Raw genomic sequence first — 14,242 nt, forward strand, 5'->3', positions numbered from 1 at the left:
ATCAAAAAATTACTTTCTTCTTCGGTGCTGACTTAGAATCGCGAAAAAAAATTAAAGGCGTTTTCCCATTCTCAGTTTTGAGTAGAAATACTGTACTGGAGCAAAATAAAATAATTTCTTTCCTGAACTCAGATAGCGAAAAGTGGTCCTTTCATTGGTTCTTTGAAATTGCTAAGACTGATGCGTACATAACAAAAACGAAACTGCAGTCTCTGAATTTGATAATCGGGTTGTCGGTATAGTGCATGTAGTTCTGCCTTAGCTTTGGCTTAGGGGTGGTAACTTACTGCTCAATGTTTAGAAAATTTTACTCCAAAATATAAAGTTCGATTGATGAATTTTTAGCTTTTTTGTTCATAAGCTGCTCTTACGGGGAAAGAGGAACAACGGGCGCGACTGTTCCCTCATTTTCAAAAGCAAAGGGGCCTTTCCCTACACTTTTCTAAGTGTCAAAATTATCGATCGATCAAAAAGTGTTGGTATTGACGAATTCACGTGTTTCAAGTAAGAAGAATTAACTTAATAAGTGTGTGTTTTATATTTTTATCACGTTATTTTTTTCATAAAAATCAAAATGGAATTTTGAATTGGGGGGTGGGGTGGAGGAATGAGTCTGTTGTAGCCATCTGTTCGATTTTGTGGATAATTTTACCAAGAATGACGTTACGACCCAATACTATATCCCAATTTCACAAAATAAATTCAACTTTTAGAGCACCACCCACCGAAACTCCACCCCTAATTCAGCGTCTTCTTTGACCCCCCGAATTTTTTGGTGCACCAGCAGCCTATGATTTTCTTGATGCGATATCTAAAACACTTTCACGTTAAAAATGTTTAGCAGAACTATTCAAAATGCACTTGCTGGCTATTGCACTGTTTTGTTCATCATGTAATATTTTTTCTAATTTTGTGTTAAAAAATGGTTTTTAGTCCTGTATTTTTAACCTATAGCTCATATATTATATTTTTGTTTAACAATTTCCTTGTTACCATAAAATAATATCAATAATTGAGCTGAATAACCGTAACTAAGTCACATTCAATAATACACGGGATTCCGAGGAAATATTTTTCATGTTTGTGAAAACGAAAGAAATTATTATTTAAATTTTCTTGAGAAACGAGCTGATGTGTGCATCACATGACTTCCTTTTACACCAATTTAATGTTATTTCTCCATTATTGCAATTTTAATGTGATTCAATAGTTAAAATATCACCAACAGTGGCCAAATTAAAACCAGATTCGAAAAAAAAAAGAAAAAAATCGCCAAATTTTTTATTAAGTTGGCGACAAAATTTGGCGATCAAAAGACTGGCGATGTATCGCCAAGTGTCCGCAAAATTTTAACACCACTTGAGTTTGTATCGAAATTAACAATGATTCCCCCCCCCCCAAAAAAAAAAGGTGCAAAAGATCCCTTTAAAAACTCCCGAATGCAACCAAAAGGAAAGGTGCACAACTAGACCCCACTAGGAATCTACGTACCAAATTTCAACTTTCTAGGACTTACCATTCTTGAGTTATGCGACATGCATACGCACATACATACATACGTACATACAGACGTCACGAGAAAACTCGTTGTAATTAACTCGGGAAACGTCAAAATGGATATTTCGGGCATCTATACGTTCTTAGGTATATATGCACGTGGGGTCGGGTCGAATAAAAAACTCAACATTCATTCAGGGGTGGGCAAAATGGAAATTAAGGTCGATTTTTGAGTGAAAAATTTTTTCGCGAATACAATACTTCCTTTTTTGTAAAAGGAAGTAATAATAGCACTATAAAACCGAAAAAATTCAATTCTAGTACTGATGGACATAAACTGCGACATTAAAGAAGGGAAAGGCAATTCTTTTCATACCAAAGCGAACAAATCCCTTTACAAGAAAAAGGAGTAACTTATACCCCATTTGGAATGAATTACACAACCTCGATTTGAAAAGCAGAAGGGTAGCAAAAACATGAATTGCACTGAGAGACAGATTCCTGAGGTTGGAAGTCTTAACCGCTACCGATGTTAATGGAGATAATACAATGGATATAATCTTCAAAACTCAAGCTGTTGAATGCATTAGAACGTTAGTTTGAAAATGGAGAAATATTTAGAGCCCGTTTCGAGCATTTACTTATAAGGTATGAAGTGTATTTTTATTTTTTCGTGCAGAAACTCAGGCGAAGAAGAAAGGTTTCCAAACACCAATAACGATAATCGATGGACACAAAAGTTACTTGCAAAGAAGCTCGAGTATTGTCAAACTTCATCATCGGAAATTTTGTTCGAAGTCGAGACGTTTTCTTCATGGCATCTCGTTTAGAGTTCATTTATTTTTTTAACTTGTTGCTAAAAAAATAAATGTGATAGTGACGTGAAGAATTTTACTCTGAAAGCCCGAAGCAATACGAGAATTTCAAAAAAATAATAACTGCAGTGACGTACCTAGTATGGGTGACACCCGGGGTGATAATTTGTGGTGTCCCCCCCCCTTAAGACGCAAAAGAAAAACAAAATTTTATGTAAGCATGACGACGTTCATGCAATTTTCCGAAACAACCACATTTGTGTCGTAACGAATTATTTTTTTCTGAAAGAGCATGTTTAAAAACATAGGATCTGACCATTTTTTGAATAATTTGTTTAAGTGTAATATTTTAAAAAAATTACTTAAATCGGTACGCTTTCATTGTTTACGCTTCTGTCGTATGACATCACAAATGATGAAATGCTATCCAGTGTTGCCATTCACAGAGCAAAATATTTAATTCGCGTCTTTACTCACGTGTATTAGCAATGATATGGTTGATAACAAGCGTAGAGTGCAATTTTAATTCGCTTCTTGATTATCATAACGTGGAATCGTGGTAGAAAGATGCGCCAAAGCGCATCATTTGTGATGTCATCAAGACCACGCCTTGTTTGAAAAATCGGACATTTTAAAAAATTAATTAAAAAATAACTGTTGAGAAAATAAAAGTATTTTCTGGGTCCATGTTTCTTTTTTTTTTTTTTTTTTTTGCCTATTCTATCAATTTCAGTGACAAAAAGTACTACTTTTGACTGAAGGAAACAAACCCGTTTTCATTTGCTAATTATTATCCAGCTTTTGCGATACACGAAAGCTTTTGCTTTGGAAAAGAAGCTTCTTGTAACCTGAAAACACGTGTTTACAATATTTTTGCCATGTCTGAAAAAATAACTCGAATTTTCTTTCATTATTTGTAGATGATCCTTTTGCTAAAAACAAAACGAGAATATTTTCCATCTGACATCGGTGATCTCCAAAAAGGCTTTCTGCAACTTTATTGACGTAAAATCTTAAAATCACGATTTAAATTACTTATATGACGACAGCAAAAATGTCACCAAGTTTATTTGTTTGTGTGTTGGGGGGAGATTTCTTTGGAGGAGATAATATTTTTCTGCAATTAATTACTTTTAAACTGCAGTATGCTTTTTTCCCACAGAGAAAAATAAACATATATACGTAATTGATCATTTTTCCACAAAAGCAAATAAAAAGTTATATTATACTGCACTGTTTATGACCAAATAATGAAAATGGACCATTTTTGGAAATGAAAAGTAATTAATTATAACATTAAGCACGTTGCGTAAATATTTGCCTCATTAAACGAAATAAAGGCAATTGTTTAACAGCATAAAAGTAAAACGCGAGAATGTCGTTTCAATGCCTGGTAATATCAGATTTTTTTTCTAAGAAAGTTTCATGCGGTAAAGTTCTTTGCGAAAAGATAAATGTTTACAAAAATTGTTAACATTAATTAAAATGAGAAAATATCTACTTCACAAAATGAACTGCAATCTTTTAGTGATAAAAATATTAAATGGGGTCGTTTCCAAAATTTTATAAGTATTTTTTTCTGAAAGAGCATGCTTAAAAACATAGGATCTGACTATTTTTCAAATAATTTGTTTAAGTTTAATATTTTTAAAAAATTACTGAAATCTGTGCGCTTTCATTGTTTACGCTTCTGTCGTTGTGATGAAATGCCATTCTGTGTTGCCAATATTACAGAGCAAAATATTTAATTCACATCTTTACTCACGAGTATTGGCAACGATATGGTTGATAGTAAGCGTAGAGCACAATTTTAATTCGCTTGCTGATTATCATAACGTTTAACCGTGGTAGAAAGATGCGCCAAAATGCATCATTTGTGACGTCATAAAGACCACGCCTTGTTTTCAAAATCGGACATTTTAAAAAATGTATTAAAAAATAACTATTGGGAAAATGAAAGTATTTTCTGAGTCCATGTTATTTTTTTTTTTTACTCATTCTTTCAATTTCAGTGACTAAAAGTAGTACTTTTGACTGAAAGAAACCACCTCATTACAACAGTTTGTTTTATTTGATTGCTTTTATACTCTGCTTGCAAGTTACTTACTGTGGTATACTGTAAAAGTACTTATTTTTGCTAGCTGTAATTTTCGCAAAAATGAAGATATCGGTCATTCCGAGAGTTGAAAATCTCGCGAAATTTAAATATAAAGCAAAATTTATGCATAAAAAATAATTCGCACATCGCGAAAATTTAGGCCTTGCGAAATATATTTTATGCATAAATTTTGCTTTATATTTGAATTTCGCGAAATTTTCAACTCACGAAATGACCGATATCTTCATTTTCGCGAAAATTATAGCTCGCAAAAATAAGTACTTTTACAGTACTTAAAAAAAACGATGTGAAAATGAGCGCCTAACGTGAGCAGTGCATACACAAGAAATCTTTCAAATTGTATTTTCTAAAAGTACCACAACTCTCTTTCATTTATTCGTTTTACTTTTATTCTTTTATCAACTTTTTTTTCTGTTATTTATTTTTCTTAAATTTTTGAATACCAAAAAAAAAAGTTTCATTGAGACATTGCATTTTGTCTTAAATACTTCACAAGGCTTCGATGGATGAAAAAAATGTTACCTTAGTGTGAAACATTGAATAACGATACAACACGTAGACCAGCGAAAAAAAAACAACTCAATACCACAGAAGAAGTGTACCTATATACAACGCAATAAGTCACAGTATTGTGTCCACAGTCGTCAAAAAAAGAAAAAAATCTTAACTGATAAATACTCATAAAATGAAAGTTATTGAAGAAAAGATTCCGAATTGTATACACGTGCTTTGGTGTATTAGGAACCCCCTTTTATTTTTTTTCAATGTAGAAAATTTTGATTCTTGCTGACGATTTGTTTGTACTTTAATTGGAGACTGCAGCTTAATATCTATGATTGAAATTTTTTTCTGGATTGAAAAGGAAATTCCTTCTGCCTTCGGTGAGTCGAGGCTAGATCGAAATTTAATTGCCGTGCAATTTATCTTGGAAAACGCTAGATTTAAATTCGAGCTTAAAAGTTATTATAGTATCTGCATACAGTGCTGATAAAAAAAGAATTGCATCACCCTAGCATTTTCACAACAATGGGGTTATGTGAGAAGTTTTGTCGACCGATTGACGATGATAGGTAAAATTCTGCAAAAGTTATGAAATGAACATTTAACAGCTGGAATCCGATAATTGTTTACGTAGATCGGAACCTGTTTCCGGGCCAAGGCTAACTGCTGACCCCATGCTCATTTTTCCATTTCCGAACCTGCGTGTGAGTTTAGAGAAAAAAAAGTACTTAACCCCATGTCGAATTAAGTCTAATGGCAGGATAAAGGTTTTTTAATTGTTACTTACCAGTTTTGCCCAATGGCACGGAGCAGAATCATCCTGGAAAATGACGTTTAGAACTGAAGTAAATTGATCCCGGATAGTAGGAAGCAATTTCTCCTCCAAAATGCCAATATACACCAGAGCGTCTACTGTTCCTTGCACAAAGTGAAGCCCACCAACTCCTTGATCAGAAATACATCCGTAAATCATCTGGGATACGGGATGCTTGACTGTTAGTTGAATGAAGTCGGGGTGATATTCCTCTCTTTTGCGGCGAGGGTGATGCAATTTGTTTTACCACCACTGTAGTTTTTACTCGCAATTTATATGTCTAAGTAATAAACAATTTTATCATATTAGAATTTTACTCTCTTATGAAGGCATGCAAAAAATAAAGCTGCTCTAAATTGTCTGTGTTACGATGACTTCCTGAACGCTTAATACGAAAACATGCTTTCTTCCAATAGCGTGACTAGGAATTCCTCCTACCTAAAATCAGCCAACTCTGATACTTGGAAGCGATAATTGAATCAGAGATAATTTGACTTTAATTTTACACACGCAGTATTATATACATTAAAATGATTAGATGATGAAAAACGAATTCTAAGTGAAATGGAATAACTTTAACATTAATAGGGTAGTTTTCGATTTCTCAATTTTATTTTTATATGATAGAGTAACATGTATGAACATCATAGGTGAAAAAAATTTTGCGATACGATAAGTAGTTTCGTTTAAATTAATTTTTAAAGTTCAAGCGATTGTGACGTCAAATGGCACAGGAAGTGACGTCATGATATCTTCCGCCGCGGGAGAAGCCGAAGGACGTGCAGTTGGCTTCGAAGATGAAACGTAAAGCTTATCTCTTCGCATTTAACTCCTCGCGCTTCTGGAACATTAAAGCTCTCATCCTCTCGGAAATATTAGAATACCATCATTAATGTTACTTGAGGAAGATTATTAGATTGTGCTTTAACGAATCCGGCCCCCATAGTGTGTTCAAAAAGGATTATTGAATTTCTAAAAAATAAAAATATAAGCGCGCACAAAATGTCCGAAGCGAAAACAAGGGATCTTTGGCGGAAGGCTGCCCATTAGTGCCCTGTGACGTAAGCTCGTGACGTTTCAGAAAAGCGCACTTTTGCACGTGGATTTTTAAATATTCATTAAAAATCAATCACGGTGTTTTAAAATTCGGCGATGGTGAATTTTTTAGTTTTGAGAGTTAATTAACAATATCCAATAGTCAAAATATGAAAATTTAATAGGTTGCAACTTCCCTATTATGGCTGCTTAATTTTAAGGTTCAAGGGAGGGGTTCGGACCCGACGGGTACCATCCCTTTCCTACGCCACTGCTTTATTCCAATGTGTTGTTATTTGTGCTGGCTTCTAAAAGATTTATAAATTCCACTCAATTATTTGTAGTAATTTTAAATGTACTTTTCTTATTTATTTATTTCTGTTTATTGTTTTTTTTTTTTTTGTTGATTTATTATTATTATTTTCTCAATTTTTAACCTAAGTATTTATGTTTTCTTACCTCTTTGAATCAATTGCTGTTGATGTAAAACAAAAAACTATAATGTGTTGAAGTTAAAATTAGTGTTAAAATTTGGGGCTCGGGCTAACAAATGTTCTTTTTCCCCACAACCCTCCTATGCACAGTCCAAAATCAACGGTAAAAAAACTAGTCATAAAGTGAATTTCATAATTTCATGTGCATAAAAGTTTAAGCGTGAAGCAGCTAAAGTGTTTTTACTGTATTCTCACCCAAAAATCAATAAAAAGATCGATTTTTCAGTTTTCTGTTTAAAATGTAGTTTGACACCTTTAGTGTAACTGGGAAAAGTTTTGAAGCGATCTGATCAATATTAATATTGTAAAAAGGTTTTTAAATACGTGCTATTGTAGTATTTTCTAATAGTTTTGCTCTTTTAATGCTGTTTCTTTAGCTTGAATATTGCACAAAACCGTAGCAGCATTTGAAGTGCTTAAGATTCAAGTTTTTTTTTTTTTTTTTTTTTTTTTTTTTTTTTTTTTAGTTTTATACAGTCGAACAGAATTAGGGACGGGTTTTAGTATATCTTAAAAAGATAAAGTACTTTAAATGAAAAAGTAGTCGAAATCGTGTTTCCATGGCTGCAAAATTTAAAATTAAAAAAAGAAATCTAAAAACTTATTCATTAAGAGCAAAACTAATCTCTAAAGTTGTTAAGCATATAAAAAAAGTTTTGGTTACAAAACCTAGACAGATGAAAAAGACTTTTAAAATCTTTACATTAAAAGAAAAAAAATCAATTTTTTTAATTTCATATTAAATTTAATTTTGTTTTCATGCGGAATTTATGTTTTTTCCTTATAACCTTTAACAACATAAACCTGGGATAAGTGTAATCCTTGAAGTTGCTCTAAAGGAACTAAGTTCCCTTAAAATGCGCGATTTGATTTTTCAGTCACAAAAAACAAATTCTTTTATAATATGTAATCTCGTTTTGATGTCACAAGTATCGCTGATCCACCTACGCCGTTGAAACAAGGGACGCCCCGATGAGAGGTCACGGGAAGTCACTGTGACCTCCCAAAAATTTCTTGTTCGGCAAAATCATTGCGGCAAAATTTGCAGTTCTCGGCAAAATTATCATCATTCGGCCAAATTTGGAGTTCTATTCGGCAAAATTTTCATCATTCGATCAAATTTGGACTTCTATTCGGCAAAACGTGGAGTTTCGCTACGCAAAATTATCATCATTCGGCAAAATTTAAAGTTCTATTCGGCAATTTCGGTCTGACAGTTCGGTCAAATTCGGAGTTCATTTGGCAACACTTTCATCTTTTGGCCAAATTTGGTGTTCCATTCAACCAAATTTGGAGATTCATTCGGCAAAATTTTCACCTTTTGGCCAAATTTGGAGTTCCATTCGGCAAAACGTGGAGTTTCGCTACGCAAAATTATCATCATTCGGCAAAATTTAAAGTTCTATTCGGCAATTTCGGTCTGACAGTTCGGTCAAATTCGGAGTTCTATTTGGCAACACTTTCTCATCTTTTGGCCAAATTTGGAGTTCCATTGAACCAAATTTTTAGATTCATTCGGCAAAATTTTCACCTTTTGGCCAAATTTGGAGTTCCATTCGGCAAAATGTGGAGTTCTATTCGACACATGGATAATTTCCGCCCTCCCAAAAGTTTAAGTTTGGGGCACCCCTGACTATCAAATTTTTAACGGTTATTTTAACTGAATTTATGAAATAATTTTTTACACCTCAATTCAGATTTTACACAACAATAATTATTTATTGCATGCTTGGAAAAGCGTTCGCAGTGCCCAGAATCATTTTTTTATTTAAAAAAAGACATTCCTTGCAGCAGTTTCATCCGCTTCAAAAGCTGCTGAGCAATTTAGAGATATTTAATGAAATCCTTTAAAAAAAGATAAAAACGAAAATATAATAATAATAGCAATAAGGAGAAACATTGCACTTCATTAATTTTTAATAAATGAATCCTCATCTGTTAAAAAAAAGCATTCTTCCAGTGAAATTAAATATTACGTAGGAATGCAGCAACTTAAAAATACTTAAGGGGATTTTTTCATTATTTGCCTCTCTTATGTTCAGAATTTTAACGTTTGTGCAGAAAACCCAAGATAATTTATTCTTATTTGCGTTCGATTTATGTATACATATCAAATTGCGGTGTGAAAGTATCATTTTAAATATTGGTTTTTGAAGACTTACGGTATTCTGCTCCATGCTCATTTAAAAATTAGGATTTAACTGAAATTTAAGTTCACATCCATGTACTTTTTTGAAAAGTGGGCCTTAGGAAAGACAAAATAAAAAATAAAATAAAAGTAGAAAAAATTAATTGAAATATGTTATTGATTTTTTTTTTTTTTTTTTCATTTTCCGCTAAAAAAATTACAATTGCTTTACATTAAATAACAAACTGAGAAAAATTATTTAAAAATCAGCAAACAGTTTACTATTGTCTTAGCAGGAAACGAAAATTTGTCACCGTTGCCTCCCTAAATTTTTTTTTCGGCAAATTTAGCCGACTATTCGGCAAATTTGGAAACCGTATTGCAGCGTTAATTTTTTTTTTTTTTTCCAAAAAGATTTCTTTAATATGTCTAATGTTCCGTCTAATTAAATGGACTGCAGTTATGCTACACGCGCTTGCTCGTATACAGTCGGATCCCGACTTACGAGAGGGATGCGTTCCAAGACTCCTCGCGTAAGTCGAAATTTCGCGTTGTGGAAAAGTGTTGCGTATATGATTTTTTTTATTGACATACCCAATCATTTTAGACATTTAAACACCTTTTAAACTGTTTTTGACCATTTTTTAACTATGCATTAACGTTTCTTACAGAAAGAGCTGAATTTTTACCGATTTTTAAAAAACGTTTCATTATTCAGCATAAAATACTGGTACGATACACGAAATTAGTGATCAATGGTAGAGAGCGTCATAAAAAGAAACAGTACGGTACGTACAGTATGTAGTAATAATAAAGCACTGCACTGTAAGAGTACTATACAGTAGATACAACAAGTTACATTTATAGCTTAAAAATTGAAGATGATGATTTATCCTGCGTGATCTAATCGTCATTCTAATATATTTTTAAATACAGTAGCTTCGCATTTACTTTTATAACATTTACATCTATGGTGACACCCCCTCTGGGACCCCCTGGATTTATATGGATTGCCTTCTCTTCTTGACCTTTAATTATACGTATGAAAGATTCCCCCATACCTAATTGTCATGCTACCTCGACCCACTTTCTAGTTGTTCAAGCATATTGTTGCGCGTCAAAGTAAGTTTCTAAATTTAAAAACTCTTACCATCTATTTAACTTCTTCAACGCTTCCAAAAGTCGCGGGGCAATGAAATCATTTGTACTGAAGTCTTCAGATATTCCTTCGTGTAGAAATTGTGACACAAACACTTGAACTTTTTAACTTAGAAAAATTTAATTACAGCACAATAAACTACAATGTTAGTTGCAAATAAAAACTTGTTAATTTATAAACACAACATAATGAAGATATCGGCAACGAACTCTCTCGAAAATAAAATCTCAAGAATTTTGAATATTACATACTGCTATAAGAACTGCTACGAGGTGCGCGAGTCCGGCTAATTTATTTAAACTTATCTACTCAGTTCAGTTCAGTTCTTGGGCGTTTTCCACACTCCCCACCTTGAGTTCAGGGCTCGGGACTCCGGAACTCAACTTCAATGCTGTCAGGCTAGGTGATGAACTGGTGGTGGTGGTGCAACACAAATCCTCAAGAACAGTCACAGGAGGGGGTTTTGACTTTTGAAGCTCACAAGATGACACCGCTCCCAACTCCAGAGAACACAACTTTTTAACAGGACGAATGAAGACACCCGTTTTTGTCTTGACTTTAGCAACTCGCACACATCCATCCTTACTTGTGAACACTTCTAGAACTCTTCCGAGTGGCCAGTCAATTCTTTTACAGTTATCTGTCCACACGATAACTAAGTCACCAACTTTTAGAACTGGAGAATTATTTCTATTAGTCACAGGTTGTCGCAACTGTCCGAGATATTCCACTCGAAATCTCGAACGGAGATCTTTTCGTATTTTCTGTGTATACGCGTGACGTTTATTTAATTTCTGATGATCCAGCACATCTAAGTCTGGAACACCGATTTCTCTAATCTCTTGCAAAAACATAGAAGGTGTAATCGGGGTAAGATCTTGAACGTCATCACTAACGTAAGTCAACGGTCGCGAATTTATGATACTCTCACAGTCGCAGAGGACTGTTAACATCTCTTCATAATCCAACGATGTTTGACCCAAAACTTTTCTTAAAATTCTCTTCAAAACTCCTACTAACCTTTCCCAAAATCCTCCCCACCAGGGAGCAGAAGGGGGGATAAAAATCCAAGCAATAGAAGAAGCAGTAGTTTCATCTTGAATCTTTTTCCAATCAATCTTGCTTAATTGTTTTTTTTGCGCCAACGAAGTTCTTTCCGTTATCGGAATAGATAATTGACGGTCTGCCTCTTCTCGCGATGAATCTCCTCAACCCCAAAAGAAAGTTATCTGTAGACACTGAAGTCAACATCTCAACATGAACAGCTCTAAAAACAGCACAGGTGAAAATCAAAATCCAAACTTTTGAGTTATCTTTGAGGATCAAGGGTCCTGCTAGATCTATTCCTAGAATTTCGAAAACTGATGCATCTTTTACACGATTTTCCGGTAAAACACTTTCCTGAACTTCGGGCGGTTTAGAGTTGAATCTTCGACACACAATACAGGACTTGATTGCCTTCTTAATGGTTTTCCGGCTCTTCAAAATCCAGTACTTTTCTCGAAGCGCTGACATAAGCAGTTGTACGCCACAATGTCCTAACTCTTTATGTTTCCACCGAATGAGACTAAGGACAACCGGGTGTTCGGAGGGAAGTACAACTGGAAGCCGAAAATGCATGTCATCATCTCTAAAAAATATCTTCGTTTTCACTCGAATCAAGGCATCGTCGCCTACGATTGTATTGATCGACCTTAATCTTGCGTCAGGATTTCTTCCAAAAGCTTCTGATTGAATTTGCTTTAAAATTACTTGTTCAGCCTTTTGAAGCTCTTTACTGTCAAGAACACCAAATCGTCTATCTTTTTTGGATTTTTTACAATTTTCTACAAATCTGTAAATCCACGCGGTGATTCGTAGTAGTTTAACGTAAGAAGAATATCTGTAGTAGTATTTTCCCTTATCTTCGGAGTTAGTAGCTGTGATTATAACTTTCTTCTTTTCTGCGTTCACTACTTCCATGGCAGGCGGAAATTCGTCTTTCGGCCAATATTCGGCAGATCTCTTCAACCAGTCCGGTCCGCACAGCCATTCCGTACGCAATAGCTTTCCTAAGGTACATCCTCGGGACGGAATGTCAGCTACGTTCATTACTCCTGGTACGAATCTCCACTGTTCAATTTTTGTCAGTCTTCTGATTTCTTGAACACGATTTTCTACGAATGTTGCCCACGGGCCTTCCTTTTTTATCCAAAATAGCACATCCATAGAATCTGACCAAAAGACAGTTTTTACGGCTTCGAGACGTAAGTCGCATATGATGGTGTTTGCTAATCTAGCTCCAATCGAACAAGCTAAAAGTTCAAGACGAGGAATCGTAATCTTTTTTAAGGGAGCAACTCTAGCTCTAGCGGCAATCAAATGACAAGTTACTGGGGATCCAACCTGTTCCACTCTAAAATATATGCACGTAGCATAAGATGTCTTGCAAGCATCACAAAAAATGTGTAAAGTTATGTCTTTAAGAGTAAATGGCAATTTGGATAAACGTCGGGATATTTTTAGACTGTACAATTTTGCAATCTCATTTTTCCACTTTTCGAAACGCTTCACTAATTCATCGGGAAGCCGAGAATCCCATGAAGCTTTGATTTTCCAACATTCTTGTAAAATTATTTTGGGTATCAAAGTTATTGGGCAAGTAAAACCAATCGGATCGAAAATTTGATGTGTAACGGACAAAATAGTTCTTTTTGTGATTGGTCCATCTATTGTTATTTTTCTGACATCGCACGACAGCGTGTCTTCAGCGGTGTTCCACAAAAGTCCTAAAACCGACACCGGTTCACTTTTTTCCAAGTTAGCGATTTCAGGAATTAATGCATTACTCTGCCAACCTCTAAGATCAAATTTTGAGGATGATAAAAGCCTACAAGAATGTTCACGGAAATTTTCTAATTCTGCTACGCTGTCTACGCTAGCCACACAATTATCCACATAAAGAGAATCTCTAAGTTTTTGCGCAGTTTCTTTAAGTTCATCTGGGGCTTGATCGAGATGGTAAGCAAGTGTACCGGCCAGAAGAAAAGGGCTGCAACTTACGCCAAAAACGACACGAGCGTGGCGATAAATTAGTGTCTTTTCTGGATTGCCCTCTGCCCACCACAAAAAACGCAAAAAATCCCTATCGGCTGATTGCAAAGCTATCTGTAAAAAAGCTCGACGAATATCAGCAACCACCCCAAACTTTCCAATCCTGAAACGGTTCAAGATGGTAGGGATCAATTCTATCAAATTAGGCCCTTTCTCGTTGCAATCATTAAGAGATAAACCTCCTGGTAAATGAGCGGATCCGTCAAAAACTGGACGAATTCTAGTAGTCGAACTTTCCTTAACTACTGCTCTGTGTGGGAGATAATGAGAAGCAGTTTCAGTTTTATTTTCTGAAATTGGAATTTTTTCTATTATTCCCTCTGTTTCCCATTCACAAAAGACATTTTCGTAGTCCCCTAAGTTTCTTGTATATTTAAGATTTTTTACCGTATTTTTCAAACGTTTTTCTGCCAAATTTTTATGATCATTTAGCAAATGAGGATCTTTTACCCACGGTAAAGAAACAATATATCTCCCATCCTCTTGCCTTCCTATTGTATCTCTAAAATGCTTTAACGCCAATTCTTGGGCTTCTTTTTTATTTATTTCCTCACTTGGATCAAGAATTCCCAAAGAATCTAAATTCC

The 14,242-nt window shown here is 34.6% G+C and overlaps 2 protein-coding genes across 2 annotated transcripts in view; one reads left to right on the plus strand and one right to left on the minus strand.

Moving 5' to 3' along the window:
- Positions 1-14,242, plus strand: part of LOC129221595 (la-related protein 4-like) — a 195,145-nt gene that overhangs the window by 59,819 nt on the left and 121,084 nt on the right. The window lies entirely within an intron of this gene.
- On the minus strand, positions 10,877-11,515 carry LOC129220960 (uncharacterized). The gene has a single exon (XM_054855395.1). The coding sequence runs from the start codon at positions 11,513-11,515 to the stop codon at positions 10,877-10,879; it is 639 nt and encodes a 212-aa protein (XP_054711370.1).

Source organism: Uloborus diversus, chromosome 4, assembly GCF_026930045.1.
Source record: "Uloborus diversus isolate 005 chromosome 4, Udiv.v.3.1, whole genome shotgun sequence".
Taxonomy (NCBI): Eukaryota; Metazoa; Arthropoda; class Arachnida; order Araneae; family Uloboridae; genus Uloborus; species Uloborus diversus.

Coding starts and splice junctions, on each gene's coding strand:
- LOC129220960 (XM_054855395.1), bottom strand. CDS start 11,515: ATGTTAACAGTCCTCTGCGACTGTGAGAGTATCATAAATTCGCGACCG.